Source organism: Botrytis sinoallii (genome assembly GCF_014898435.1).
Source record: "Botrytis sinoallii strain Bc 23 chromosome Unknown BSIN_015, whole genome shotgun sequence".
Lineage (NCBI taxonomy): Eukaryota > Fungi > Ascomycota > Leotiomycetes > Helotiales > Sclerotiniaceae > Botrytis > Botrytis sinoallii.
This window is the reverse complement of record NW_024066042.1, coordinates 1083206-1109958: the sequence shown is the minus strand read 5'-3', so window position 1 is coordinate 1109958 and position 26753 is coordinate 1083206. Positions and strand designations below refer to the sequence as shown.

General features: G+C 40.0%; 7 protein-coding genes across 7 annotated transcripts; 3 read left to right on the top strand and 4 right to left on the bottom strand.

Moving 5' to 3' along the window:
- Positions 1–53: 53 nt before the first annotated feature.
- On the bottom strand, positions 54–1690 carry EAF02_008304 (uncharacterized protein; the record flags this gene model as incomplete). Its single annotated transcript, XM_038904352.1, has 3 exons — positions 54–1120; positions 1167–1547; positions 1606–1690. 3 exons carry the CDS (start codon positions 1688–1690, stop codon positions 54–56), a joined length of 1533 nt encoding a protein of 510 aa, XP_038756074.1.
- A 600-nt stretch (positions 1691–2290) lies between these two features.
- Positions 2291–4291, top strand: EAF02_008303 (uncharacterized protein; the record flags this gene model as incomplete). Its single annotated transcript, XM_038904351.1, has 5 exons — positions 2291–2383; positions 2433–2665; positions 2720–2921; positions 3191–3850; positions 3920–4291. The coding sequence occupies 5 exons, from the start codon at positions 2291–2293 to the stop codon at positions 4289–4291; spliced, it is 1560 nt and encodes a 519-aa protein (XP_038756073.1).
- Positions 4292–4460: 169 nt separating this feature from the next.
- EAF02_008302 (uncharacterized protein) lies at positions 4461–5388 on the bottom strand (the record flags this gene model as incomplete). Its single annotated transcript, XM_038904350.1, has 2 exons — positions 4461–4736; positions 4846–5388. The coding sequence occupies 2 exons, from the start codon at positions 5386–5388 to the stop codon at positions 4461–4463; spliced, it is 819 nt and encodes a 272-aa protein (XP_038756072.1).
- A 703-nt stretch (positions 5389–6091) lies between these two features.
- EAF02_008301 (uncharacterized protein) lies at positions 6092–6847 on the bottom strand (the record flags this gene model as incomplete). The annotated part of the gene is made up of 3 exons (XM_038904349.1): positions 6092–6258; positions 6325–6482; positions 6564–6847. The coding sequence occupies 3 exons, from the start codon at positions 6845–6847 to the stop codon at positions 6092–6094; spliced, it is 609 nt and encodes a 202-aa protein (XP_038756071.1).
- A 9750-nt stretch (positions 6848–16597) lies between these two features.
- On the top strand, positions 16598–17020 carry EAF02_008300 (uncharacterized protein; the record flags this gene model as incomplete). Its single annotated transcript, XM_038904348.1, has 1 exon — positions 16598–17020. One exon carries the CDS (start codon positions 16598–16600, stop codon positions 17018–17020), a length of 423 nt encoding a protein of 140 aa, XP_038756070.1.
- Positions 17021–20312: 3292 nt separating this feature from the next.
- Positions 20313–21724, bottom strand: EAF02_008299 (uncharacterized protein; the record flags this gene model as incomplete). The annotated part of the gene is made up of 2 exons (XM_038904347.1): positions 20313–20856; positions 20913–21724. The coding sequence occupies 2 exons, from the start codon at positions 21722–21724 to the stop codon at positions 20313–20315; spliced, it is 1356 nt and encodes a 451-aa protein (XP_038756069.1).
- A 3439-nt stretch (positions 21725–25163) lies between these two features.
- EAF02_008298 (uncharacterized protein) lies at positions 25164–26363 on the top strand (the record flags this gene model as incomplete). Its single annotated transcript, XM_038904346.1, has 1 exon — positions 25164–26363. One exon carries the CDS (start codon positions 25164–25166, stop codon positions 26361–26363), a length of 1200 nt encoding a protein of 399 aa, XP_038756068.1.
- Between the last annotated feature and the right edge of the window lie 390 nt (positions 26364–26753).

Here is a 26753-nt window from a genome sequence, read left to right as displayed (position 1 = left end):
ATATCGTTTTCAGAAAAACCATACTTCACTGTGTTTCACCTACCAAGAATTCCTCATTTGGTAAGAATAATCTCAACATCATCAGTAGCCTTATGCTTCCCATCTGAAGGTATCAATTTTATAGAGCTTCTCTTACCACGACTCATGAAAATGACTTTCTTCATTCCTTCCGGACATGGCTCAGCTGCCTTAGTAAGAGGTGATGCTGGCCGTTGATGGACCGCTGGAGGAGGTGTTATAATAGCGTCTTTTGGCTCAGGATTTGCCGGTAACGAGTCTGCAGATATGATCTCTTGTAGTGGTGATGCCTTAATCACAGAGGCGCCAAAGGTAGTTTCTCCAGATTTCGATGAGACGGAAGGTCGAGTGAGTGGTGATATGGGAGACATCAAATGGGAAGTCGGTTCCGGTGTTAGACTTCGATTTCGCGGGCCAAATAAGGAGGATAGACGAGATGAAGTGCTGCCGGATCGTTTGGAAGGTGCGATTGAAGATGCGTCTGTGTCGGTCCATTCATCATCGCCAGGGCTTTCTGAGATAGATTTTTTAGGGGTTTTAAGTGACGATTCCCGTTCTCGCCTTTTACGATGACGCTGGATTTCCAGTTGACGAATTGACTCGCGATCTGAGCCCTTCGCTCTGGCTCTTTGGTAAATTCTACTCTTGTTCTTGTCGAATATTTGCGAGGAATTTGTCCACCGGTAAGGATTCGGCATTTCTGGTTCTTTTCCTTTTCCTCCCGCTGCGTAATCCTTGCTCTGAGGATATTTGTTTGTTTCTTCTTCATGTTCATCTTCGTCTTCCGTGTCATCATTGTCAACATCATTCTCATCTTCCTCATTCTCTAGAAGAGCAATTTTATCATCCTCCTTTGCCTTCTTGACCTTCGACTTTGGCTTGACTTTGCCCTTTGCCCTTTTCTTTGGAGCTTCATTGATGATTGGTTTGCTCTTGCTTTTCTTCCTCTTACTCTTCTGCTTATTGTGATTTTTATAGTCCTCTTCGTCATCAACGTCTTCCTCCTCTTCCAGGAACTCATCGTAGTCATCATCCTCGTCCTTATCGATCACCTTGCCCTCTTTTTCCAGGTCGTTTGTTTCGGGGTTGCTCCTTTCGTCGACTTTTGACGGACTTTGACATCTTCCGGCGATAGATTTCAGAATCACTGTCGCTGTCACTGTCGCTATCAAATTCATCATCGTCACTAGCCTCGAATTCACTATCGTCGCTATCACTGTCATCTTCTTCATCTTCATCTTCATCTTCGCCGAAATCTTTCCGTCTCCTCCTACTCGCTTTAGGTCTCCTGCGGGAATTCTTGGGACGAATTGCGCGCGATCTCTTACCACTTCTAGTAGCTCTTTGACGAGTTCCGGAGCGGCCTTTACTGCGACTTTCCCATTCTTTATTACGCCTGGGACCAATATCTCTATCTCGATCGTATCTCTTGCCCCTAGACCTGCCTTTTGTTTCTGCTTCAAAATTTCTCTTAATTTGGTACTCTTCTTCAAGTAATTCCAATACAGGATTTGTATGGTAAACATTATCTGGAAACAATGTTAGCATCAAGACTACAACTTACCAACAGACCCTGAACAAGCTTACGACTATTGCCTACAGGATAACCTCTACGTCCCGGCGGAGGACGAGGTAGCTGTTCTTCTGGAAAACTACTGCAACAATTCCCCATGCTTAACTTTCTTCATTATGACCATATCGTTAAAGAATCATCCTCTTTCCGTAAGATACGAGTTCGAGGATGTGTGTAGATTAAAAGATTGTTGGCCGACATATTCGGTGAGGTCGACATACACAGAAACTCTAACCAGCCTCAATCATAGACCCTAATTATGTAGGAGGACCGAATATAGAGGTCATATTTCACTTGACACAGGTGAGAAGGTCTTGGACCAAGATTGGTGTTTAACGCGCGGTTAAGGGGGGCACTGGTGCAATCGCGGGTCTTCTGTGGTTATCGAGCATTGAGAAATTTTGATTGGTCAGCGTTGTGGTAGGGGTTCAAAGCTAGCCTAATTCGAGGCAGCAACCAAACAAAATCTCCACGACCTCTACGTTTGTCCTTCTCCCACCAAGATACGAGAACCTGCAAATTAACGTGGTGATAGTAATTACTGGCGGCTAAAAAATACTTTGTACTCACATCAGCCATTCACAATAATATCCTGCTTTTTCATCATCGTAACTGTCTGAGGAGGTCGTTTGTGGTCCATTAATGAGCATCTGACCGACAACCTGCTACCATCACTTGTTTTCTCGATCCTTTGAAACAATGAAGAGCTATCTCCCTCTCGAATTGTGGATATTACTCGCTGATCAGCGATTACCAAAGAAGACTCTATCCGCCTTATGTTTTACATCCAAGGTGAATTGACCAGATTGCGATAAAGAATTAATGCTAAACAAGTAGCAAGACACTCAATGAAGTTTTCAGACCTGCGCTTTACCGTGAGATTGTTTTACCAGAATTTGCAGATGGGGTAATTCAGTCAAACAATGGAAAATTATGGGACATCTCCCAACTTCCTGTTGAGACCCATCTCCGTCACATACGTCGATTAGACCCTAGTTTTGTTGTCTGGCGTACCCGGGCCCTCCTTTCCAGGTGTTTAGACAGAATGTCAAATCTAGAAAGCTGTTCCATTAGGTACTTGACATTTGATATCTTTATGGGTTATAGACTGATCTGATTCACTATTAGCACGGTTCCTACCTTCGCAGCTTATTTCCATCTCAATAAAATCAGGGATGTCTACATCGATCTATGGAAGAATACACGCGACTTTTCGAGCTTTCATGGGTGGTCAAATGTTCCAGATTTCAGAAACCTGCATAGTCTAGATTTGAGGGGCCTGAAGGGTGACCTGGATGTTCTAGGCACGAGTATTGCCAAAATTCTTTTTGTGAGTGTGAAGATAATAGCATTTCTAGAAACCACCTTTCTCAATATCAGTTAGATTGTTTAAGCCGAACTATCATTAGATTGTTAGGTTTGCAATGGGTCGATTAAGAGGATCTCTGCATTCTAAAGTGCGAGATTGCTACGCCTTTCATTCATGCGTGTCGCTATGTGGAGAAATTTCTCTTCCACTGTTTTGCAATCCTTACGTTTTATACCCATTCCTTTCCTTTTTGAGAATCATTTGATAAATAAATAGCTCACATCACATAGAATGATGGTATGCCTACCGTTACGGCACTCGGTCTCGATTTAGAAGAACTCCAGGGAAGCGTAACCACAAATAACTTATTCTTGGATATTTTTGCAGTATTTGACAGAAGCAGACGAGCAATTGGAAAGCCAGATCTACGATTGAACTTGCGAGATCTCATATTGGGAAAAGGGATGTACCATCAGTCCACTGGCATGGACGAGCAATACGACTGTAAACAGTGGCGATTATCAAAACTTTCAGATGTAACGAAGCTTCGTACATTACGACTATTGAACGACCCATGTTTTGAAGGAAATTACTGGGAGCCATATGAAACCATACATTTGGAGTTGTTCGATGGCATCACTGCTCTCCAGAGAGTTTCTGTGGAATTCGTGAGTCAAGAAGTTGTAAAATTACTTCATCACTTAATCATGATGAAGGATTCATCGAATCAAACAACCCTACGAGAGTTTCAAGCAACCCTCGACGGCACGGTTCAATCGCGAATACCTGGCTCTCTTAGCCTCTGTGAGGTTTTGTCTCAGATTATGCAATTTGAGTGGCGTCAGCTATTGATATCAGGCGAAGAAAGTTGTATGGAGCGAATTTACGAGGCTTCTTGGGATGAGCCTTCATATCAGTGGGAGGAGCTGGGAATTTCGTGGATTAATTGGGTATGTATCACTTTCAAGAAGATTATGAATCGGCCTTGAGACATATGAGAACTAAATGGATAACTTTAGGATCAACATCGCGATGCACTTCTCCATCTCTCAAAGCTTCGTATTCTAATGTTCTCTTACGCCACAGTGACTGTCAGTGGTAAGCGGTCACAAGTTACAACCTGTAAAAAGGATGCGTTTAGTCTCGCTAAGAGGATCTTTACTGCTTTCCAAGAACATGCGAAGAATCAGAGAAGGGATTCAAACCTAAGATATGTTGGTATTGATGAATGGGTTTTCACTTCTTTGTGGTTGCCCTTTTCAGAGCTCAATGGTGCGCGCAATGGAGCTGAGATCGTGCAGCTGGATAAGGAAGAAGCTAGAACGTTTCATTTTATACGAATGAATGAAAAACTGGAGATTGGGAAGTATAGGTTGGGAAGAAGGTGGTAATATGGATGTTATTGTAGGTATGTGAAGAAGCGAGGGGGCTTTGTCTAAAATGCTCCAGATGAATTGTTTTTGGGGGATTCGTCAAACCCAAATACATCTATACCCTTTTCAAACGAAAGGAATGCGAGACCATGCCATCAACCCCTTTAGTCATATCAACGAGCCATTCTTAACCAACTCTTGCACTCCCTAAGATGTCCCTCATTTTCCCTACCTCCTCGCCATCTACATCTTCTCCGTCTCCGATCACAGCACTACTATGGAACCATCCCGCTCCTGTTTCTTGCGCCAACCCTTCGAGATTTTTACTGCGTACACCGCCTCCGACAATGATATCAATTCTACCCGCTGCTTGCTGTACCAATTTTTGAAGCTGTACAACTCCTTCAACCGAAGTGGGAGCCCCGCCGGATGTGAGGAGAGATGTGAAGTTTAAATTTATGAGCTAAATTTATCAGGAGGTTTTTCTTCACCAGTAATTTTACGAAAGCAAAAAAGTATCCCCAAACATAAATCAAAAGCAAAAAACAAACCAAGAAAAAAACAATACTCACAACTTCCAATTCCTCATTCATCCTCGCACTTTCAATTCGATCAAATGCCCGATGAAACGTACACCTCACATTCTCCCCGCCCTCCCCCTCCCTCGCAATCCCAATCAACTCAGCACATCTCTCCCTATCAACCACCAACCCTTTTTCCCCTTCCTCATCATCCCTCAAAATCCCAAAAACAAACCCCCTCCCCCCCAACTCCCTAAACCTCCTAATCTCCTCCTTCATCTCCACAAACACTTCATCTCCCACCCTAAAATTATCATCGCGTCCTCCGCCCAGCGAACTATTATCAACCGGTCGAATCATGATATTGATTTCTCCATTCTCCTCTTCTTTTTTCTCCTCGATCTTCCCGTCAAATGTTTTCTCATTCTGCGCATGTGGTGTAGATGCAGAGTACACACTCGAGAAATCCTTCGCGTCAGGCGTCAATCCATCTTTATCCTTGTATGCACAAAGTTCTATGCGTTGCGCGCCGGATCTGAGAGCTAGGAGAGCGGAGGACGGAGTAAAAGTTGCGATTTCTAGGTTTGGGGGCATTTTTGAGATACTATTGGGGATTTGGGGACGAGGGGACATTTCATTGGGAGCTGGGGGTTGGGAGTGAGATATGTTTTATGAGTGAGATAGCGGGGTAGCGGGGTCGAATTCAGGGTCAGACATCCTGGTGATTTGATAAGAGCAATTTTTGATTATTTCTCCAATTACCTACTTAGTGGTTGTGAAATGATTATACTTGGAAGAGCCAATATAATTTATAATTATAATAGTTAATAAAAGTATAATTTCTACTAGTAAAATGACTGGAAACTACTTATTTATAAAAAAAACAATTTACACGAGATTACAATTCAAATAAAAATAATTTTAGAATCAGTCTTTTGTTACTTAGTGTGTGTAAATAGAAATGCTAGCCTGCAAGCAAGGAAGCGGAGATAAATAGATCCTACTGGTCCAACGAATCCAATTCCGTCTGACAAGAACCCCTATAGTTGAGATACATCATCACAATTAAAGTGATATCTGCCCAACAGGAATAGAAGAGCAAGGAAAAATCCAGCAGGAAGAAAAGAAGAAGCAAAATGTACCAGACAAGCCTTCACCGTCAAAAACTCGAGACTCCATGCCTAATTTCGAGAATGAAAGACGGCCCATGTCGTATCATATCATTCCAAGAAACTCCATACCATCCAATGCGCACCGCACATAGTCATCCGACTCATTTCAAATCCCTTACAATCCCCTACAATCCGGCTGCCTTCTTAACAAATGCAGCTGCTGCCGTTGCATCCATCCCATAAGTTAAATGAGCCATTAATATCAAGCTTCCGCCTTGACAGATGTTATCTCCGGCGTGACAAATGATATCAGTTCTATCGGCTGAGACACCTTGGACTGCATCTCCATTATCTGGTTTTTGTGTCAGTTTCAGAATCGACGCCATTTTTTGAAATATGCAAAGGGATTGGGACGAACCTGGGTCACCGAAGATAACGGCAGAGCTGATTTTAGCCGTTATGTCGGCTGGTAAAAGTTTGGCAGCGTTATGCACGAGTTGACCACCTTGGGAGTAACCAGAGATGACGACTTTTGTATCTGGGCAGCTGGATAAGGTTGATGTGACCATTGAGGCCCTGTTGTGACGTGTTAGTCAATGTTTTTGAGAGGAAAACAACTAGTCACACTGGAAATTTAGAGGGAGAGGGAAAACATACATAGTCTTACTGCCGGCAGGATCACCTCCTTGTAAAAATCCTGGAATATCTGCTGGATAGTTGACACCATTCATGGTGACTGAAGATGACCCAAGAGCGGATTTGAGAGCGGAGAGGAAAGGTGGTCCGACTACAGTACCGAGAGTCCCAATCTCAGTAGTTCCACGGGCAAAGATCACCGTCACGTCTGAGCATGCTCTAGCTTCGATGGAACCTGTCGGAGCGGCGAAGACGGAGAGAGGAAGGAGGAGAATGGATAAGAGTTGTTGAGTTGAGGTCTTCATTTTGAAATTGGTTTATTAATTTTTTTTTACAATGAATGATGTCAGTCGAATGAGGATATATGAACTATTCAATAGATATGTGAAAGAATGTGGAGATGATGATCAGTGATGAGAGAAGTTGTGTTGAATGGAAAACATCTTGACTTTATATCTTCAAAGTTGAACCCTGCAATCAGGAACGTCATTTATCTTTGTGCAGAATAACGTCAGATCATAACATATGCTTAATTCTTAGGAGGCCTTGGGATGAAGTTTCAAGCCGATAATAGTATCCAAATGCTTGTCGGCCAGTCAAGATGAAACTTGCCAAATGCCGAGGCATTCAATACACCTGCTATCACACACCAGATGAAGGGTATAATAACATTTCTGCTATTAAAAAAGTAGAAGTGCCGAGGAGAAATGTTGATGGTGAGCTACATAAAGCTCTTCGTGAAAACCAACTTAGCAATGATTGCCCTTCAATACGGGGTACAGCACCGGTATCTCAATGGATGTTCAACTATGTATGTGATCACTAAACCTCCAAGCCGAGCTTTTCCCTCTACGCGCTATTTAAGGCCGCAGCTTAAACGGGCAATCTAGCCAGCTGCAGGTGTGCTAGCCTCGCATCAATTCCAGAGTAAGTATACATCAGACGGGGAATCAACATCATGGGAAACTTCCCCGACAGCACGATCCCAATTCAGAGATGAGGACAAAAGACGTTAATACGAATTATACGATATATCTGGGGAGAAGAACAAAGCGCATGCTCGGCGCTTATGATAGAGTTGCAAAAACATTCTTAAGATGCGATTGGTACAAATGATCTCCACTTGGCACACCAACTCCCGTTTCCTAGTCCTTTGGACCGTTTTGTTATGTTTTGGCGGGGCTAAGAAATGTTGATAGCCAGGATGTTAGTGCTTTGATACCTTTTGAAGTGGGTATCTCAACTTGACATTGAGTGTTTTGCCAATATATCAATCAGTATGAGACGAAAAATTGCTTTTGATGCAAATTGTTCGGATGAATCTGATTTTTCGAAACGTTCAGGGTGTAAGAAACATAAGGAGGATGGTGGTGGCTGTGCGGAGAAAAAGCAAAGGAAATTTGATTGTGATGCAACACAACATCATTGTAACCTTTTTTGCTTGGATTTCCAATCTCCAATATGGAAGTCCGTTGGGGAGTTTGCCGTGACCCGAGAGTCTGTCTGTTCATCTCGTATCTCTAGAATACCATGTCTAGATCACCGTGGTTCATTAAGTCGGTGAGCAGCACAATTCTAAACAATTGAATGGCGTTCTGTCTATATCTTCAACTGCCGAGATAGTAACGATACTTAGAGGTGGTGGTTGAACCACGGAGGAGAAAGAGGTGAAGAGATACTCCGTATGGAAAATACCGAGATCGACAGCAAGGACAAGGGAAGGGGCCGAAATTTCTCTTAACCAAGAGGATCCCCTACATAAAGTTACCCCATATTGAGAAAGCGTGAAGCTCCACATAGCTCATGCCTGCTTAGCCATATCCTGCGGTACTATCCGGAAGCCAAAGTATCGCAGAGGAAGTAAAGACTTTCGATTTGATTCTCTCTTCAAACCGCTTTTCTTTCTACATCCATCTTATTTCTCTCTTCTAGACAAACTTGTGAGTCAAGTTCATTGTGACGGCGTGTCACGGCGTGTCACGGCGTCAAGCTAGCTACTAGACATCTGAGATATCTAGTAATGGGCGTCGCTAGAGTATACGGCTAGTTTAGCCATTAACGGCAAATTCAACTGGCAGTTTTGACAGGAAAGCCTGGTGTCGAATGTTTCAGTCTGAGCTAACATCTACTGAGCCGGAATGATGAGTTGCCCAAAGTAATGCAAAAATGTAAGATCTTACAACTCAAGCTGTCATTGACTAGATTGAGAAAAGTGCTTGATGTCGATCACTTCATATCTCATCTGACGGCAACAATTATCAGTGCTTAAGAAGGGGATTTTTATTGTAAGTTGTGATCATTATTATTTTGGGGAGGGGGGGGTCGAGGCGGGGCTTAGAAAAAGAGCTTACTAGAGATATTCAATTGAACTCATTATGGATCACGAGTCCAACCAACCTCACCGGGAGATCGCATTGAAACATCAACGCTATCATCGCCCGCGCATCCATACTATTTACCAAGAAGAAGATTCCAAAAAAGTACAGTCTATACGTTGACGAGCGTCACTAAACATCTTTCATAATAGGAGAATTACTACGGTTAAAAATCTCATATACCCACCTACCTACCTACCTGCCTTATAGATACGTGACCGAACATGATACCCTCTACATCTCTCATAATCGAGTCTACCAAAAAACCCACCAATCGACACAAATACTCAAGCACCAAACTCTTTCCCTCAACCATCCAACCATCCAACCATCCAAGAATCGTTCTCACAAAGCCTAAACACAAAAAAGCTCATGGGAAAAACACTCAGATTACGAGAAACATTTACATGGAACTTTAACAGCAATCTCATTCCACACGCTACGGCCACACTCTCTAGACTAGCATCCTATTCATCCATCGATCCATCTATTCCACACCCATACATACACCGATCCTAAAATCCTCATCTTGTCACGGATCGCACCCAATCGCAGCTGCGATTGCTCACGTGCGCGCTTGCGCACGTGCACGATCATGTGTACATAGCTAGTATATAGGAGCGCTCTACGAGCGCTTTGCTCCCGATTCTGTAGTTGTAGATTCTAAGGATAAATTGTACCCTGCTCTTGCAATTCTTTTAAGGCAAAGTGTCACATTATCTATAACTCACTATACGATCGCACAGTCATCTGGTGGCCGATCAAATAATATCTTATAATCATAATATCTTCTTGGGTATATCGAGGATGTTCGATATCATTTATAGGAAGAGGGCTGATTCCGAGTAAATCTACTCGACGGAAGATAACAAACCCCCAACATACAGAGTTACAAGTACCGTTATCATATCCGACCCATTTACTTCAAAGAGATTCCATCGCTCTCCCCCTTTCGCCAGCCGAGCGCCCCCAGCCGATAACAGTCAATCTCAACGGAGCAACGGTTACAGTCCTTACAGTTCTAATATAAATACTGATAAACATAAAAAGGATAAATAGTCTGAAAACGACTCCTTGATTGAGATATTAATTCTCAAGAGTAGTATGCCAACACATACTCTCCCATTACAAAAAGAACAAGTGCCAACCCTTAAAGACTTTGAGGATTTGCAAAACGAAATCACAAGATTCAAAGACAAATTGCTACAATGTAGTCTTAGTACTGTTTATCTATCTCAACCTCCAAGATATTGATAGTAATATTATGTAGATTCCCTTACAAATCGCAGAGTTCAAATTCCTGATGTTCCAATCGATTCTATTAAAAGAGCATCTCCTATTACCGGAAAAAAAAAGAATAAAAAAAACCCCTGCTTGCAAAGTTAGTTTTCACAACGATCCTTTTCGAATATTGATAGCAGACCCCTCTCAAACCCAATCACCCTGCTAAACAACCTACAAATTCACCAAATACCCTACTCTCATTCATTTACCATTACAATAAAGTATTCATACATTTCGAAGCCCATCAATCTTTCATCTAAACTCAAAAATAATGTGGAGCCGAAAGTAAGCCTCTAGTAACTATTGGTTACCGAGCGACTCGAACTTTACGAAAATTTGTTTATCTCGGAAATGCAATAACGATCTTATATAGTAAATTAGATAAAAGGAGAGGCACAAGAATATGTGTTTTTGTTATATATTCAAGTTCTCTGCTTAATAGAATAGCAATTAATCGATCAGCTTACAGCTATTTACAAGAACCCTGCTGAAGCCGATTATGCATGAACTGAGTACGAACATTGGGTTATATCTAATAATACCCAATAAAAAAACTTTTTAGTATAGTATCGTAGGTTTAGATTATTAGCTATACAAACAGAAATCACCGATCCAACAACTCTCCTCTGCAATCTGGAAAGAAAAATATCCGATTTTCTTCGACAAGCTATTAGCCTTTATATCAATGAATACTACACTATTAAGGATCTGGCTATCAAGCTTATTGAGATTGACAAACTCGAAGTTACACTTCGAGAATGCAATTATCACAAAACGATTAAAGAGACACCTCTTAAAAAACCATCTAATAGCACCGATTTATCGATTACCCCTAGAAACACTCTCCACTCATTGGGTAATTCAAACCTATCTACTCAGTTTCACACCTAATATCCTCCTTACATTCCTACTGGCTATATAGAAACCTTCAAGTCAAACAATACTCTATCTCCAGGAAACAATTTCAATTGTAGTACTACTGTTCTCATATCAGGAATGAATTACAGTTTCACACTATACACAAATAATATAAGCGTTATAGCCGAGATCCAAGAGATTAGAAAAGACAAAAAGTTCTACAATATAAAAGAGAATACTGAGGAGGATATAAATCAAGAAGTACAAGCGAAAGCTATCGAGTCCACTCACATTGCTGAAGATTAATATTTAAATCAATATGTTTAGATAGAAGTTCCCTCCTAAACGCGATTCGGGACATAAGATTCCCTCGATTTGACAAAACTAATGGGAGGTGATTCCATAAATCTACCATACACACTTTCGAAGAATGGATATTCATATAATACTCAATCTCTTATAGATTCCAGAGCGAATAGCTTTGCTTTTATTGATAAGACACTTCTTTCATTATTATTCCTTATATTCAAATCTCGCTTTATACTACTCAAATCACCGATTAAAGTCAAAAACTACAATGGTGTATGAGGTGAAGCTATTATTTATTTTATATTTCTTAATTTCATGATTAATGCTCGATAATAATCTTATTTGCCATTTTCCATCACCGATTTGGATTCATATAATATAATCCTAGATCACAAATAGTTAGTAGAGACCCAAATTAAAATCAATTGTTTTAACTGATACCTCGAATAGCCTTTTGAGCATTCTCCTACTGTTTCCTTATCAAAAAATATACTTTTAACCAGAAACAGTCTTCAATAATCCAAAATCAGTCACTTAAGACAGAAAGATGCTGACAATCGGAATGTCTGATTGGAAGAGATGTACTACTGACTTGATAATAAACAACCAATTATAGCATCAATTGTACCTGAAATACTTATTACCCCTCCCCAAGAAACTAATACAATAATCTCAAATGCAATCAAAGCTCAGGGTTCAATCAATCTGAAGAAGAAACCTATTCTTGGTCAAATCTCTATTCAATCTGTTTACAAATCCTTTCCACTTCATATCTCTAACATATTCAACATTTATACACTCAAACCGATTTAATTTCAATTTATCTACAAGAGAAACAAGAATCATAAGATCTTTATAATCACATGTACAAAGATTAACAATATCATTTCGATTCACAAATCTAATCAAAACAACAATTATCGAATTTCAACCACAGTTGCTGCCTTAAATAATTCTAAATCAAAAACTATCATTGTTTTCAATCGCATCATCACAGATGTCGAAACAAAACCTCCGATCCCCGAAGTTTACTAGCAATATCATCAAGCATTCTCCAAATGCAAATCCAACATCCTACCTCTCTCCCGGTTATACAATTACAAAATCATACTTGAAGGAAAAGGTGAAAAAGCTTTCAAATATAGTCCTCTATATAAGATATCGCTCGAACAGCTTGAGATTGTTAAAGAATATATTATAGAGAACCTTGCCAAAGGATTTATAAAACCCAGCTAAGTATTGTTTACAATGCCGATTCTCTTCATAAAAAAGCTGAATAAAAGCTTAAAGTTCTATATAGATTTCCGACTACTCAATTCTTTAATATATAAAGACAGGTACCCTCTACCTCTCATTAACGAGATACTTATATGACTCACTAATGCAAAGGTATATATCAAATTAAATATTCAACAAACGTTTTATTATATTTATATAGATCCAGTTTCTAAAGAATATATTACCTTTTGTATTCGATATAATTCCTACAAATACAAAGTTTTACCTTTTAAACTAATAAACGGCCCTGCGATTTATCAATGATATATAAATAATATCCTATTTGACTATTTAGATAACTTTTATATTACTTATCTTAATAATATTCTTATATATTCTAAAAACAAAGATAAATACAAGAAATACATCAAGCACATCCTCAAACGATTTGAATTTATTAGCCTTCAGGCAAACCTTAAAAAATATGAATTCAATATCAAACATATAAAGTATTTAGATTTTATTATTTTTACAAACAGTATACAAATCAATCCAAAAAAGATTAAAGTAATTACTATTTGGACTTACCTCACTACTATAAAAGGTGTTCAATTGTTTTTAAGCTTTTGTAACTTTTACCACTGATTTATTAAGGATTATAATATAATAATAAAACCTTTTTATGAATTTATAAAAACAAATATCAAATTCTACTTCAATAAAATCTATCAAATCGTATTTGATATATTCAAAGATAGACTTATCTCCACTTCTTTTCTGTAGCATTACAATTATATATTACCCTGTATATTGGAAATCGATATATCTGATGGTGTAGTTGCTAGTATGCTATCTTAGAAGCACGGCAATGAATGGTTACCAATTGCTTACTTTTCGAAAACGATAGTTGTTGCTAAACTGAATTATGAAGTTCATGATAAAGAAATACTTATAATTATCAAATCCCTAAATCATTAAAAAGCCGAACTTGCCAGATCCCTATATCAGATCAAAGTGTACACTGATTATAAAACGCTCGAGTACTTTATATCTACCAAACAGCTAAATATTTATTAAACACATTAGACAGAATTATTCGCCAATTATAATTTCATCATTATATACTATGCTGGAAAGAACAATCCCCTCGCAAATGTGCTTATATATTGTATTAACGAGTTGGATTAATAGAATAGTATTAAGAAGAAGAATCGTCTTCAACAGTTTATAAAAGATAATCAGGTGGATACAAAGATCATACACGAATCTCTACAGTAAGATCTGGACATAGTTGCAAACATCGATATATATGTAATTACATTACTTTTCGATATTATAAATCGCATTATTGAAGTAAATAGATCTTATTCAAATTTAGAAGCTTTACATATTCAGATTACTAAATTGCATAAGCATTTTACACTCGAAAAAGGATTTTTGCTTTATAATGATCGACTTTATGTATCGGATATTGAAAATCTGCAAACCTATTTGATTCGCAAAGTTTACAATTCAATCTTTATTGTATATCTTAGTGTCAAAAAGACCTATACTCTCTTGGCCAATTAATACTATTGGAAGAATATAAACGATATAATTAATCAATATATATGGAATTGCTACAAATACAAACGTAGCTTTGTATTAAAAGATCGCATTTCTGGTCTCCTCCATTCACTCCTAATCCCTATACAAGCATAACAACATATTACTATAAACTATTGTAGTTTCAATAAGAATAAATATGGTTACAATAATGTATTTGTCATTATCAACCAATTGACCAAACAAGCTATTTCGATATTCTGTTATAAATCAATTGATTCGAGAGATTAGGCCCACTTGTACTTATATTATATATATAGATATTATAATGCTCTAGAGACTATAATTTCTGATTGTGATCCTCAATTCATATCCAAATTCTGGCAAGAATTCAATAATATTTTAGAAACACAAATCAAGTTATTTACCACTTATCACTTGCAAACTGATAATCAAACTGAGATTTATAATCAATATCTCCAACAACACTTATAATTCTTTATAAGCTATTATTAAGATGATTAATCTGAATTCCTACCAATAATAAACTATGCTCAATTCACACTTCCCTATAAATCACTAGGTAATCAAACTTTATACAAGATTTTGTATGGCTATTTACTCTGCAATCCCTAGGATTGGAAATTCGACTCCATTGTGTCTATCGATGATTTGAATATAACCAATACTAAAAAATATACCAAACACAATAAACTAGTATTCAATTGAGTAAAAAAAAATATCTTACATATACAAAAAAAGATATCTTGATTGGCCAACTTGTATTGCTGTTTAATCGACTTCGATATAGGAGATTATATATAGTTCAATATAAGGGACTTTCCAATACAACAACTATCCAAAAAACTGAATTACTTTATTTAAAATAGATTCAAGATTATTAGTTGGACCAGAGATTCCTTCCGGTTAGACTTACCACCCACTATAAAAGTCCACCCCGTATTTCTACCTAGTAAGCTTTGCAAAGTAACAAACGACCTATTTTCCGGATAAATCCTCGAACCACCATCCCCAATAAATATTACCAATAATACCGAATAGGAAATAAAGCATATTCTAACTATAAAGAAAATACACCAATAGTTTAAGTATAAAATATTGTGGTTGAACATTGATAACAATCTCATCTGGTATCCCACCTCTAATTTGAAAACTGCCCTACACTATCTTCGTAACTTTCATCTATAAAATCCTACTCTATCAGAACCCCCTGTACACCTATCGGAATAGATTTGTCTCTACAAAAGTAAAAAGGATAATTACAATTTCACAGATAACAATTAATATATAAATAAAAAAGATAGAAAGAATTTCTTTAATTCATTATTGTAATAAAGAAAATCCTAATTATATAAAAAGCTGAAAGTGATTGGACAAAGATGAAATGTTAATAAAGAAAGTTTTTTTCCCTACCCAATAGATTTAAATCAAACTAGAAAGAAAGCCTTTATGGGCATCAACGGTTATGGTCGGGCAAGGCATGATAGTAAAGACTGAATAATTTAAACCGAAATATTAACCGAATCCCTAGTCAACAGTAACAACAAGTATATACAGAACAACCACAAGCCGAAAGATAAGATAACCCTTAGTTGTAGCACGCGTGATAACAAAACCGAACTGGTGTTCAGTTGTACCCAACCACTTGCGAACTGCCGAAAGCTCTGTTTTTATTTGAGTTATAATAAACTGGTACTGCTATTTCAATTTATCTCCCTACACTACAATCTTTACTACACAATACTCCACAGTTTTTTGAATAAGAATAAAAGAAAGCATTTCTTTCGAAACATGACTTTTTAGTTTCTTTTGTATATCAAGTTATCTCAAAAATTAATTTTGCTAAAAACTAGTAAAGTTATAACTTACCTTTATTATATTACTGTATTCAATAATAGTTAATTAGTATTAGAGAAATATCTTATATGTATTCCTATCAAACAAGTGTTTATACTTATACTTATCAATCAGATAAAGCAGATAGCAAGATTGACTAGACAATTATTCAGGAAATCGATAGTAAACATTATCTCCCTTGCCGGAAATACAATTATATATATAGCCAGTACAAACCCAGTCATCCTTCTGTGACGATCCTGTCATATTAGTGGATCGGCTAGGTCCTCACGTGATCCACAATCCTGTATATTACCACTTCCTTCCGAAGAGCTCTTCTAGCTCTTCACCTTAGTATTCTAAATGATGCAATCGTCACATTATACTAAGGTCATATAAATTTTTTAAGCTCTTGATCGCTCCTGCGAAGCTTCCTATCGCTAGCCCGCTCGCCGAATGCCTACTGCCTTCCACGCCCGCTCCCCCGATACGACTATTCGTACGACCTCCGATCAAGACCTCTCCCTAGCTCCGCTCCCGCGGACCTCACCCACCGACGAGCTGATACCTCACTATCACATCACTTAGAGTCTCCTTGCTCTATCGACAATGGATCCGAAGATCCTGAACCTAGCACGCAAACTGCAGGAACTGATCGATTCGAAGCATCAATACGCTCGCACGATCGATGCCGCAATGAAGCAGCTTATTCAGTTGATCTGCCAGGCCAATCCGCGTTCCACCAACGCTTCCGCCGCTCCATCGGCACCACCGACAAGAGATGCATTTCAAGCGGATCTCCTCTCTTTCGCTCATTTTATCTTTCAACAACTCTCGAAACCTCCTATTGATTTCGAAGCCTCTCTCGCAAAAGCGATGAAACCGCAAAACGCGTACTTCCGCAAAGCGATCGACGACGCTACGAATTATATTATAGGCAACATTGGAACTAGTATTGGAACTATGGACCAGATATTAGTGGTAGTAGAGAATATAGATCATAATATAGTTGGATTGGAGAACCGTATTTAGAATACTATTAGTACGCTCGAGGGCGAGCTTTTCAGAAGGGGGGGGTAGTGTGACGATCCTGTCATATTAGTGGATCGGCTAGGTCCTCACGTGATCCACAATCCTGTATATTACCACTTCCTTCCGAAGAGCTCTTCTAGCTCTTCACCTTAGTATTCTAAATGATGCAATCGTCACACCTTCTAAATATATTATTCCTATTATAATACCATCTTTTTTGGTAACCTTTTGTTTGAAGATCTTTATTTATTGATATCAATAAAGCTAACATTTTTGTAATAGGGTGTATTAAATTTGCAATCAGGTTGACTTTGATGTAAGGCCTTTAGGATGTTTTTTTTAACTATCTCACTATTATTTTCGAAATTATGAAAATGATGTATTGCTGTAATTAACTTGTTAGCGAATTTCTTTTCATAATTGTCAATACAATTGATTAAGAAATTATATTCTTTTTCAAATTTTGCTTTGGAAGATGATGGAATGGATATATTCAATGAGTATATCAAAAATCAACCCTACCCTTAGATACATTACTTTTGGTATTTATAATTGTATTTGTTAGATAAGCCGATTACAAGCCAAAGATATTAAAAGAAAGCTTTATTTATATGCGTTTTTGTTGTTTAACCCATCTTTTTTATTATCCTCCTTCTCACCAATAAAATTATTACTATTCCTACTATAGCTCAACTTCTCCTTTTCCTCAACAAAACACTTGCCTTATGTAATAGAAAAGGCAAATACTCTTTTCACCACAAATTATAAAAGAAGTATATCAATAAAGCAAATACAAAAGAAAAATAAACAATTTACTACCACACATGCATCCTCCTACTACTTTAACTACACTGGCAACAACTTGCTTTTGCTATTATGTTTTCTTGATAATATGAAAAACATATTGATTATTAATTAAGAAATATAAAGAAAATAAATAACCAGAAAAGATTTAAAAGAGAAAAGGAAATTCGGATGATCTATATGTTTTAAAGGTTTTGTATTGTTGTTAGGCTACAGGATGGTTTTCTCTATTTCCCATACATCTTTCCGTCACGAAAAAAGCAAAATTTGCACACATACCTGTTTACCACGCTATATTACAATATAAACAACAACACCTTATTGGGATTGCTGATGTGTCTACAGATTAGATAATTGTAAAGCTTGAGGGTAAGCTTTTTCGAAAGGGGGAATAGTGTCACGGATCGCATTCAATTACAGTTGCGATCACTTATGTGTACGTTTATATATATGTATGATTACGTATACATAGTTAATATATAGAAACGCTCTACGAGTGCTTTGCTCCCGATTCTGTAGTTGTAGATTCTAAGGATAAATTGTACCCTGCTCTCGCAGTTCTTCTAAGGCAAAGTGTCACACATCTCCCAAATTCCTCTCGCTCGAGCGTCGTCACCAGAACCCTCTAGTATCCACGCAACACCTCAATATCGTATCTCGAATCTCAAAACTTCTCCACCCCATTTCATCAACCTCATCCCCATGCCCATCCCAATCCCCATCTCCATCTTCACTTCCATCCCACTTACTCCTCCCACTTACTCCTCCCCCCTCCTCTCCTCCCCCCTCTTCTCCTCTCCACCCATTTCCGCATCTCCACCCCGCCTAGCCAAGCACCTCCGCCTCGGTCCCGAGTGCGCTCCCGAACCCACCCATCCACCCATCCATCCCAATCCAATCCCAACCACCACCCCAATTTCCTTTTTCCACCATACAATCTCCAATCTCCAAAACCATCCCAAACCCCCCAATGTCTTAAACATCTCACACCCACCCATCTAAATTTAAACCATTAAACCATTAAACCACCTAGTACATCCATACCTAGAAAAATACACACAACTCCCTTAATCATCCCCGCTCTTCACACACACACACACACCTAAATATAAATATACCGATTCAAAACTCCGGTAAATGAACCTGAGATATTGGCCCATCGATCCATTATTTTTTATATTTATTTTTTTTGAAAACAACCACTACCTACTAGGTAGGTACATACCTAGCCACCTAGTAACAATATACCTAACAATATAGAAAATCCCCGTTCTATGAATAGATAGCTTTCTCTTTCTCTTTCTCTTTCTCTTTCTCTTTCTCCCTCAAGAAGAAAGAAAGAAAGAAACTACCGTAATTACCCACCTACCTACCTACTACCTACCTACTTACTATCTACTTCCTACCTATCTTCCAAACCGACGCAAATAGAAAGAAAGAAATATTAACAACGAATGCAGAAAAAAAGGAAGTATTATGGATCATTCCATTCTTACTCTACGGAGTAATCGTCGCAAACCTTGGAATTCCGACGAGTCTCGAAAGAGACGAGGAAACAAACCTCTGATTGGGATCTTTCTGCCAAAGGGGGGGTTTGTTTGCGATTGGATTGGATTTTTATTTTTCTAGAGGTTGGTTGGGAGAGTGAATGCTTTTCTTATGGTGATTTTATTACTGTCTCTCGAGTAGGTACCTACCTACCTCTTGATATGGGTTATGAGTAGGTATCTGGGTACCAGGTAGGTTGATTGATGGATGATTCGAGGTCGAGGTCTCCAATTTGGAGGTTTGGTGTTTATTGTGATTTGATGAGATGAGATGAGATGAGATGAGATGAGAAGAGAAGAGATAGATGTTATAAAAATAGATATTTCTTCATGTATCGGACAATTGGTGATGTGATTTAGGTAGTAACAAATAGGTACTAGGAGTAACAAGTACTCGGAGTAACGAGTACTAGGTAAATAATGACAACGACAATGAGAAGTCAAGCACCGCATTCTCATGATAGATTCACCACGTGCAAACACAGATTCAAAACACAAAGTAAAGTAAAGTAATAATCTCTTCAATTCAGCTTTGGCGACCGTCAGATACGGTATCTACAAGATGCACCTGCGCAATATCTAGAGATGAGCTCAACCCGCGCTGTCAATCGGTAGGCATGTATGTAACGTCGCTCCCGAGAAGAAATAAAAGAGACATCTGAGACCAGAAAGAATTAAAGCAAGCAAGCAAGCAAGCAAGCCAGCCGAATATGCCAACTGTTGCCGTGGCGGATTGCTCTTCTTTCCATACGTAGATGAATATTCCAGGAAAACAAAAAGCAAACCTTCCCATTTCGATATGTTATAAACAGTGTAAAGAAAGTCATTTACATAAAAACTCCCTACACCTTCCATCCTCCACTTGTATCTCTAATCTTCTATTCGTCTCACTCACTCCTATTGATTTTTCTTTCTTTGTTTGTTTCTTTTTCCTCTCATGCTCACATCTTCATGTAAGCACCACCATTGGCACTACCCCCAAACATCGGTTGTTGCGGTTGAGGAAATTCCGCACTATGTGGACTCATCTCCGCATTTCGCATGACCATCGTCGGACTCATGGGACCATGTTGGCCAGCCTGCACCATCGGACTTCCACTAGCCATTGCGCTCGCGCTTCCACTAGGTCCGACGTATCCAGTTCCTTGGTCGTTACCCCAGCCTCCAAGTGCGTCATCTCCTTGGGTGGCATATGAGTTGTTATCGAAACCGCCAAGACCCTTGTTGTGCAATTCCGTTTGGTCTTTGTAGGCGTCTTGCTGTTGCTTTTCAATCAATTGGTTGTAGGCTTCGCGTTCTAGACGGCCATTGCGACGTTGACGGATGAAGGTGAAGAGGAAGGCGGAGACGAGTGCGGCGACTGCGGCACCACCTCCACAGTAGACTGCGAGTTTGGTGGTTTTAGGAAGGTTGTCCCATTTTTCACCGACGGAGAGTGTGGGGGTTTCATTCTTGGTGATAGTCTCTGCGACAGTCGAGTTACCGCTTTTTTGATTTATTAGCGCGCTTTTCGTGATATCACGGGAAGAAAAGTAACATACCTGATAACTTTGATGGATTGCCAGTCTCCAGTTTTATCAGTCCATTGATATTCTGAACCAGTGCTGTAGTCTTGAACTGCTGCACTCTTCACGTACATCGTAAATGGAACCTTGGTAAAATCGGTCTCTCCACCAGCCCATTCGATTGTTCCCACGCTGTTCCCCTTTGGATCACCACCGGACCAGATTCCAATTCGGACTGTCATGGGGGTTTGAGGGAAGTTCTTGCCACCAACCGCATCAGCATATGCAAGGGTTCGAACAAGACTATCGTCAATCCACCATTGAATTCTCTCGGCAGTCCAGTCGATGGTGTAGTTGTGAAAGTTTGTTGTTGGATCGGTAGGAGTTGGGTACCAGATGGCCCGATCATAAGAAGTAGTATTTCCTTTTCCAAAATAATTGGTCTCGGCGTGAGTGGTGTTACCTCCAATCCATTCCCAATCTATTTCGTCCAGATCCTCACTCTCCAAAACGATACTTGATACGATACCTACTCCAGGTGCAGCCTTCATGATCACAGATACCTGGCCGAAAAAGATATAGAACTTGGATTGGATGGTGGGTGATTGTCCTTGTTTGGCGATAGTGAATTCGGCACCATCATCGCCATATGAAAGAGACCCAGCGGTGATGTTGAAATAGTTGTCGACTGTGGATGATGTGTTGAAAACGAAAGTATGGTTTGTACCCAAAGCTGGATCATTGGGACATGTTGTATTGAGAGGATTGCAAGTGGTCCAAGTTTGAGCTTGAACGAATGGTGAGAGGATGGTTGCTCCTGCTAGGAGAACCAGGGAATTGAATTGCATTGTTTCTTTCTTTTTCTTCTCTGTGACAAATCGTATGTATGTATGGATACTTTTTGTTTTTCAATGAGAGTTGTATTGTACTTTGTGAAGAAGGTTGATGGTAATTATTAGATCCGATTGATATTGCGAATTCAACTTGATGATTCGATTTCTAAAGAGTGACTGCGCCTTTCAAGGCGGACGAAGGTGAATACCTAGTTGTTGAAGGAAAGTAAGGTGCAAGAAATGCACAATCGAAAGATGCCAAAGTGAGAGTGAGGGCGAGTGAGTGAGTGATACTCCAAAAGTCAAAGCAAAGGATTAAGAGGTTGAGATGGGGATGAGGAAGGAAGAGAGGAATGACATTAAAGAAAGTGGAGATTTGATCAACGGTTACGGTAAACGCTGCTTTCCTCGTCCTCTCCCTCTGCTTTGCTGCTCGGATGAAGATGGAAATGGGGAAAGGTTGCAAATGATCAAGATCCCAATGCAACGCCAATCAATTCAATTTAAGGGAACGTGCATGTGCGAGTGATACTTCCATTGCTTCCGTGCCATTGTGTTCGAAGTGGGTGTACCCATGAAATTTGGGTGAAGGTGGATGAAATTGTGTGGTAGAGCGAAGGGTGGATTGGAAGATCATGGTAGAAAATTTAATTTGAATTTCCCAAAGCAGGAGATTGTGTTTCAGATTTAAGGGGAAATCCACGGATTATCAGTTCTCGAGGGGGGTTTTGGAGAATTGGCATATTGACATTTAAACGGATATGATACCGAATCGGGCGAAATCCAATTGATAAGCAAGGGGTGAACCAATCGTATTTTCGGATGCATCGAGGGAAATGAAGATATACAAGGATGTCTCGACGGAAATCATTTGCCGCTCGCTCCATCCATTCCCATTCATTCCATCGCAAGAGGATCAATTCAAGTTCGCTGACTGCTCGGTGCTGAGTTTGCTGATTTCGCTGCTGTCTGTTTGTCGGTCGGTCGGTCGGTCTGTCTCTCATGAACCTCTTGACGAGATCCATTCTCCATATCGGAAAACAGTTTGATTGCCAAGTACTCCGTATACTCGAAATAGATCTCCTTAGATTACATCTTATATCTACCTGGGAATCCTTTTGCAGCTTTCGACACTGATTTCATGATGAGAAGAAATTGATGACGCTGCAAGAACATACTTAGCTAGTCCACGGGTAGATACTAGATAGGAATGACGATAGAACTTTGATATGGAACCTGTCCTCTGGAGGCGCATAAGATGATATAGAGTTGAAAACGTCTGATCTTCCTTCCTTGGCATTTGGTGCGGCATACTGCATGTAGGTAGGTAGTTAAGTATCTGTGAAACTCCACTTGAGAAAAAAAATATACCTGGCTCCTGGATTCTTACCGAGTACAAGAATCAAGATCCTCATATACATAAAGCCATTTGGCTTCCTTATTTATTTGTCTTTCTCGTATTTTACCCACGCTGGATAGGAATTGATGGGTCCCATTTGTCAAATACCTCTTGTCTCTCTCGATCAGAGATATCATGTGTTCGATCAAGAACAGATTTATTATCTGTGGGCGGTCTACATATTGAATCGTGAAGTTTATATCATTCCCTTACCAGTCTTTACCGGTACCAGAACCATACCCGTCGGTTCTCTCCCTAGACACCGTTGCGAAACATTTGATTAGCAGCCTCTGGTCATTTACGAAATGTTGAGTCAATTAGAGTTACTCGGCGTCATCTCTAGGTTATGAACCCTCGATCATGATTCATGAATCTCCTTATCCTTCCACATTTCATCCTCCACATTCCACATTCCATCTTCCATCTTATTATACATCCAAGCCTCTTCTTCCGTTCCTATCTGTACCTGCATTTGCAATTTGCCAAGTGGACAGCGTCTAGTAGTCTACGGATTATGGAGCAGCACGTCCAACCCCTACTAGAGCCCCTATACTTCTTGACATGTAATACATCCACAATGGAAACCACAAATTCTTGACAAACGGGACTCATTCATATGTGGAAAGCGTATTTTGATGATACGGTACCGGTAGGTTCACGTTGAAAGCCTTCCATTGGATTAATAACTTCGTACAGATTGATACCTAAGGCATTCATTCACATTCTACTGCCAGTTAGGTATGTGGCGTCAAGAACCGCTGTTGAGCTAACCAGCATCTAGCCTAAAAGGGAAAAGATATACGTAAACGTTCACTTCCAAGGTTATACTCACTACTCACATGATTTAAACGCTTGTATCAACAGGTCACTCTTTTTTCATAGATGCATATTTACATCTTCCAAGGTTCTGATAGATTAGTGGCCAACTGCACCTCAATTTATTGGTATGAGGAGGAGCACTCAGAACCCCCAACCGCATATTAACCATCGTTATCTCTAAACTTCTCCCGCTGCACGCTCTCACCCACCTACACACAGGATGCTCCATACGCATTCGGGATATTGTGATCTTCTCAGAATTTTTTAACTTCGATGCGCAATCACAGCACTCAGACAAAATCGAGAAACCCCATCTTACACTGTATCACATCTCCGAATCGTGATATGACGATTCTTATCACATTGAAGTGCAAGCTAGCTGAGCGGTGAAGTTGGCGCTCAGCCAGCCACAAAATCTCTCATCCCATTCCACATACGCCTTAAGATTCCTCTCAACAGTTTTAACACGAATGCTCATGCATATAGCTCAACTGCAGGAGGATTTTCTTTGAGGATAATTGATCACGACCACCATCATGAGAGCAACTGCATCCTTAATCCATTGGGTACTCTGATCGGCAGTGCAGCTCCAATATACAGCTGAGCCTTAGCTGAGGAAAATGCAGTGACTTCCAAAAGGATGAGCTCGTTCCACTAGTCTTGTGAACGTTGACAGTACAAAAGAGCTTGATTCGGTGCAAGAACTCTGATGACACACAAAATTGACGTACCCCGCACCATTGTTACTTCAATAGTATATTCCCCTCACTCCCTGTTTCACGGTGATACTTCTGTTGTTACTCTGCAACACGATGCAAGAAATGTATCAGCTGTAATTGGACAGCAATGAGTGATATTGGGTTCATGGATAATCTGCCTGGCTTGTTTCATTTTGCAGACATCGAATTCACGACTCAGCATATCGTAGTGAAGACAGTGTCTCATTTTGATCATGCACACTGCTGTGTATTATATCGCACCCACAATTCATTGAGACATCGCATACACAAGTCATGGGCGACGCTGCTTTGCAAAGAAGTCCTTGTGGAGAGCTGAGCTGCAGAGCGCTTCTTTCATCATATCAACATCAGATGTATAGCAAGATCGACATTCTCAGACTTACAAAAAAGTATAATAAGTGCTTAATTCTCCTCCTGTCATCGATTTTTCACCACATCCCATATACTAAGCTTTGAAAACATCTTTTTGATTCATCTATTACCTCCACAAACCAACATGGCGAACGCAACAAAAGACTATGGTGACCTCAGAGTCACTATGACCTCAGCATTTGACTGGGTATGGAGCGATAAGGGCAGTGGAGCTTCGAGGGACTTTGAAGCCTACCACCCCAAAGCTCAGGGAAATTTGCGTCCTCTAGGATCTGTTGGGTTTTCTTCATATGGTGACAGGAATGGCAGCATTGCTGTTCTCCTTGTTGGCAAAAACCCAAGTTCTACAGGTACAGCAGCAGTCGCTAGTCCTACCGGCTATGATTTGATTTGGCGTGACGAGAAAAGCGGGGGTAATTACGACGGATCTTTCTGGAGGCCTAGAGCACCCAGTGGGTACGTCTCACTTGGAGATGTATGTTCAGGATCTTGGAGTGCCCCTAGCACTGACAAGATTTGGTGTGTTCGTTCTGATCTGGTTCAAACCTCGAATTACTTCAGAGCCAAGGTTTGGGATGATCGAAACTCAGGAGCTAAAACCGATTGTTCTGTGTGGGAAATTGGACTCCCTTCTATGGGCGTGAATGGGGGAGAAAAAATCCCGATCTCATCCGAGACTTTCCGCGCGAACAGCAGCTGGTCTGAGCCCAACAATAGCCTCGCACAAGTTCTCGCCCTACCCAACCCCAAAAAATTCACAGAATTCACTGCTCCCCCACCATCTTTCACGAAAAACAATATCCCGAGAGGTGGCGATGTATTCAACCGCATTGATCAATGCCAAGTCACACTTCCTTTCAGCATCTATTTCCCCCCCACAGACGCAGCAAGCCTTAGAACCATCAGCTACCCATTCTGCAGTCTCACTAGAAAAATAGCTTGGTATGTCCACACGGCGCACACCAATAACGGCGGAGGACAGATTTCCGACTCCACCACAGTTACAAAAGGTGTCAGCAAGACGCTTGCAGAGGAGATGACACACTCCGCAGGAGTTTCCATCTCTGCCTCGTACGGTATCAAGGGTTTCGGCATGGATGTCAGTCTCAACTATCAATTTACATCGACCACTTCCTCCTCCTTCACCGAGTATGAGGAGACTACGCGCACGCAGGGGTATACTGTTCCACCATATGAAGCCACCATTTTCCTCAGCAAGCGGATTTGGATTCAGGCCACTCGCTCAGATGGATCTATCGTTCTCAGAGAGATCAACTTCAACGCCAACGACGACATCCATCTTATCGGGGTCCCTCTTAAGTAGATGATGATATGGTTGTTTCTTAGGTTGAGGTATTAGTACCTTCGTTTATTGTTACGATCTACAAGGCCTGACTGAAGCTTTGGCAGGAAGAGAGTCATGTGACTAATTACGATCATTATTTGGAATTACTGGTACTGTTGATCAATAAATAAGCTCTGTATGGACAAGTTACATTTCACTCGTCATATCTATTGATTCGATTAGTGTTTCTTATGTCTATCAATCAGTCCCTATCTGAAATTTGCCACTACCGATGTGATTTGTATTCCTTGCTTTATTTTGCGCCATCTGTTGTGGCTTGCACTTGACCTACAGACCGCTGCGATCACGACTACTCGGTCTTACCAATATATATACATTCATAGGAGCAATTTAGCCTTGTAGGCGTCT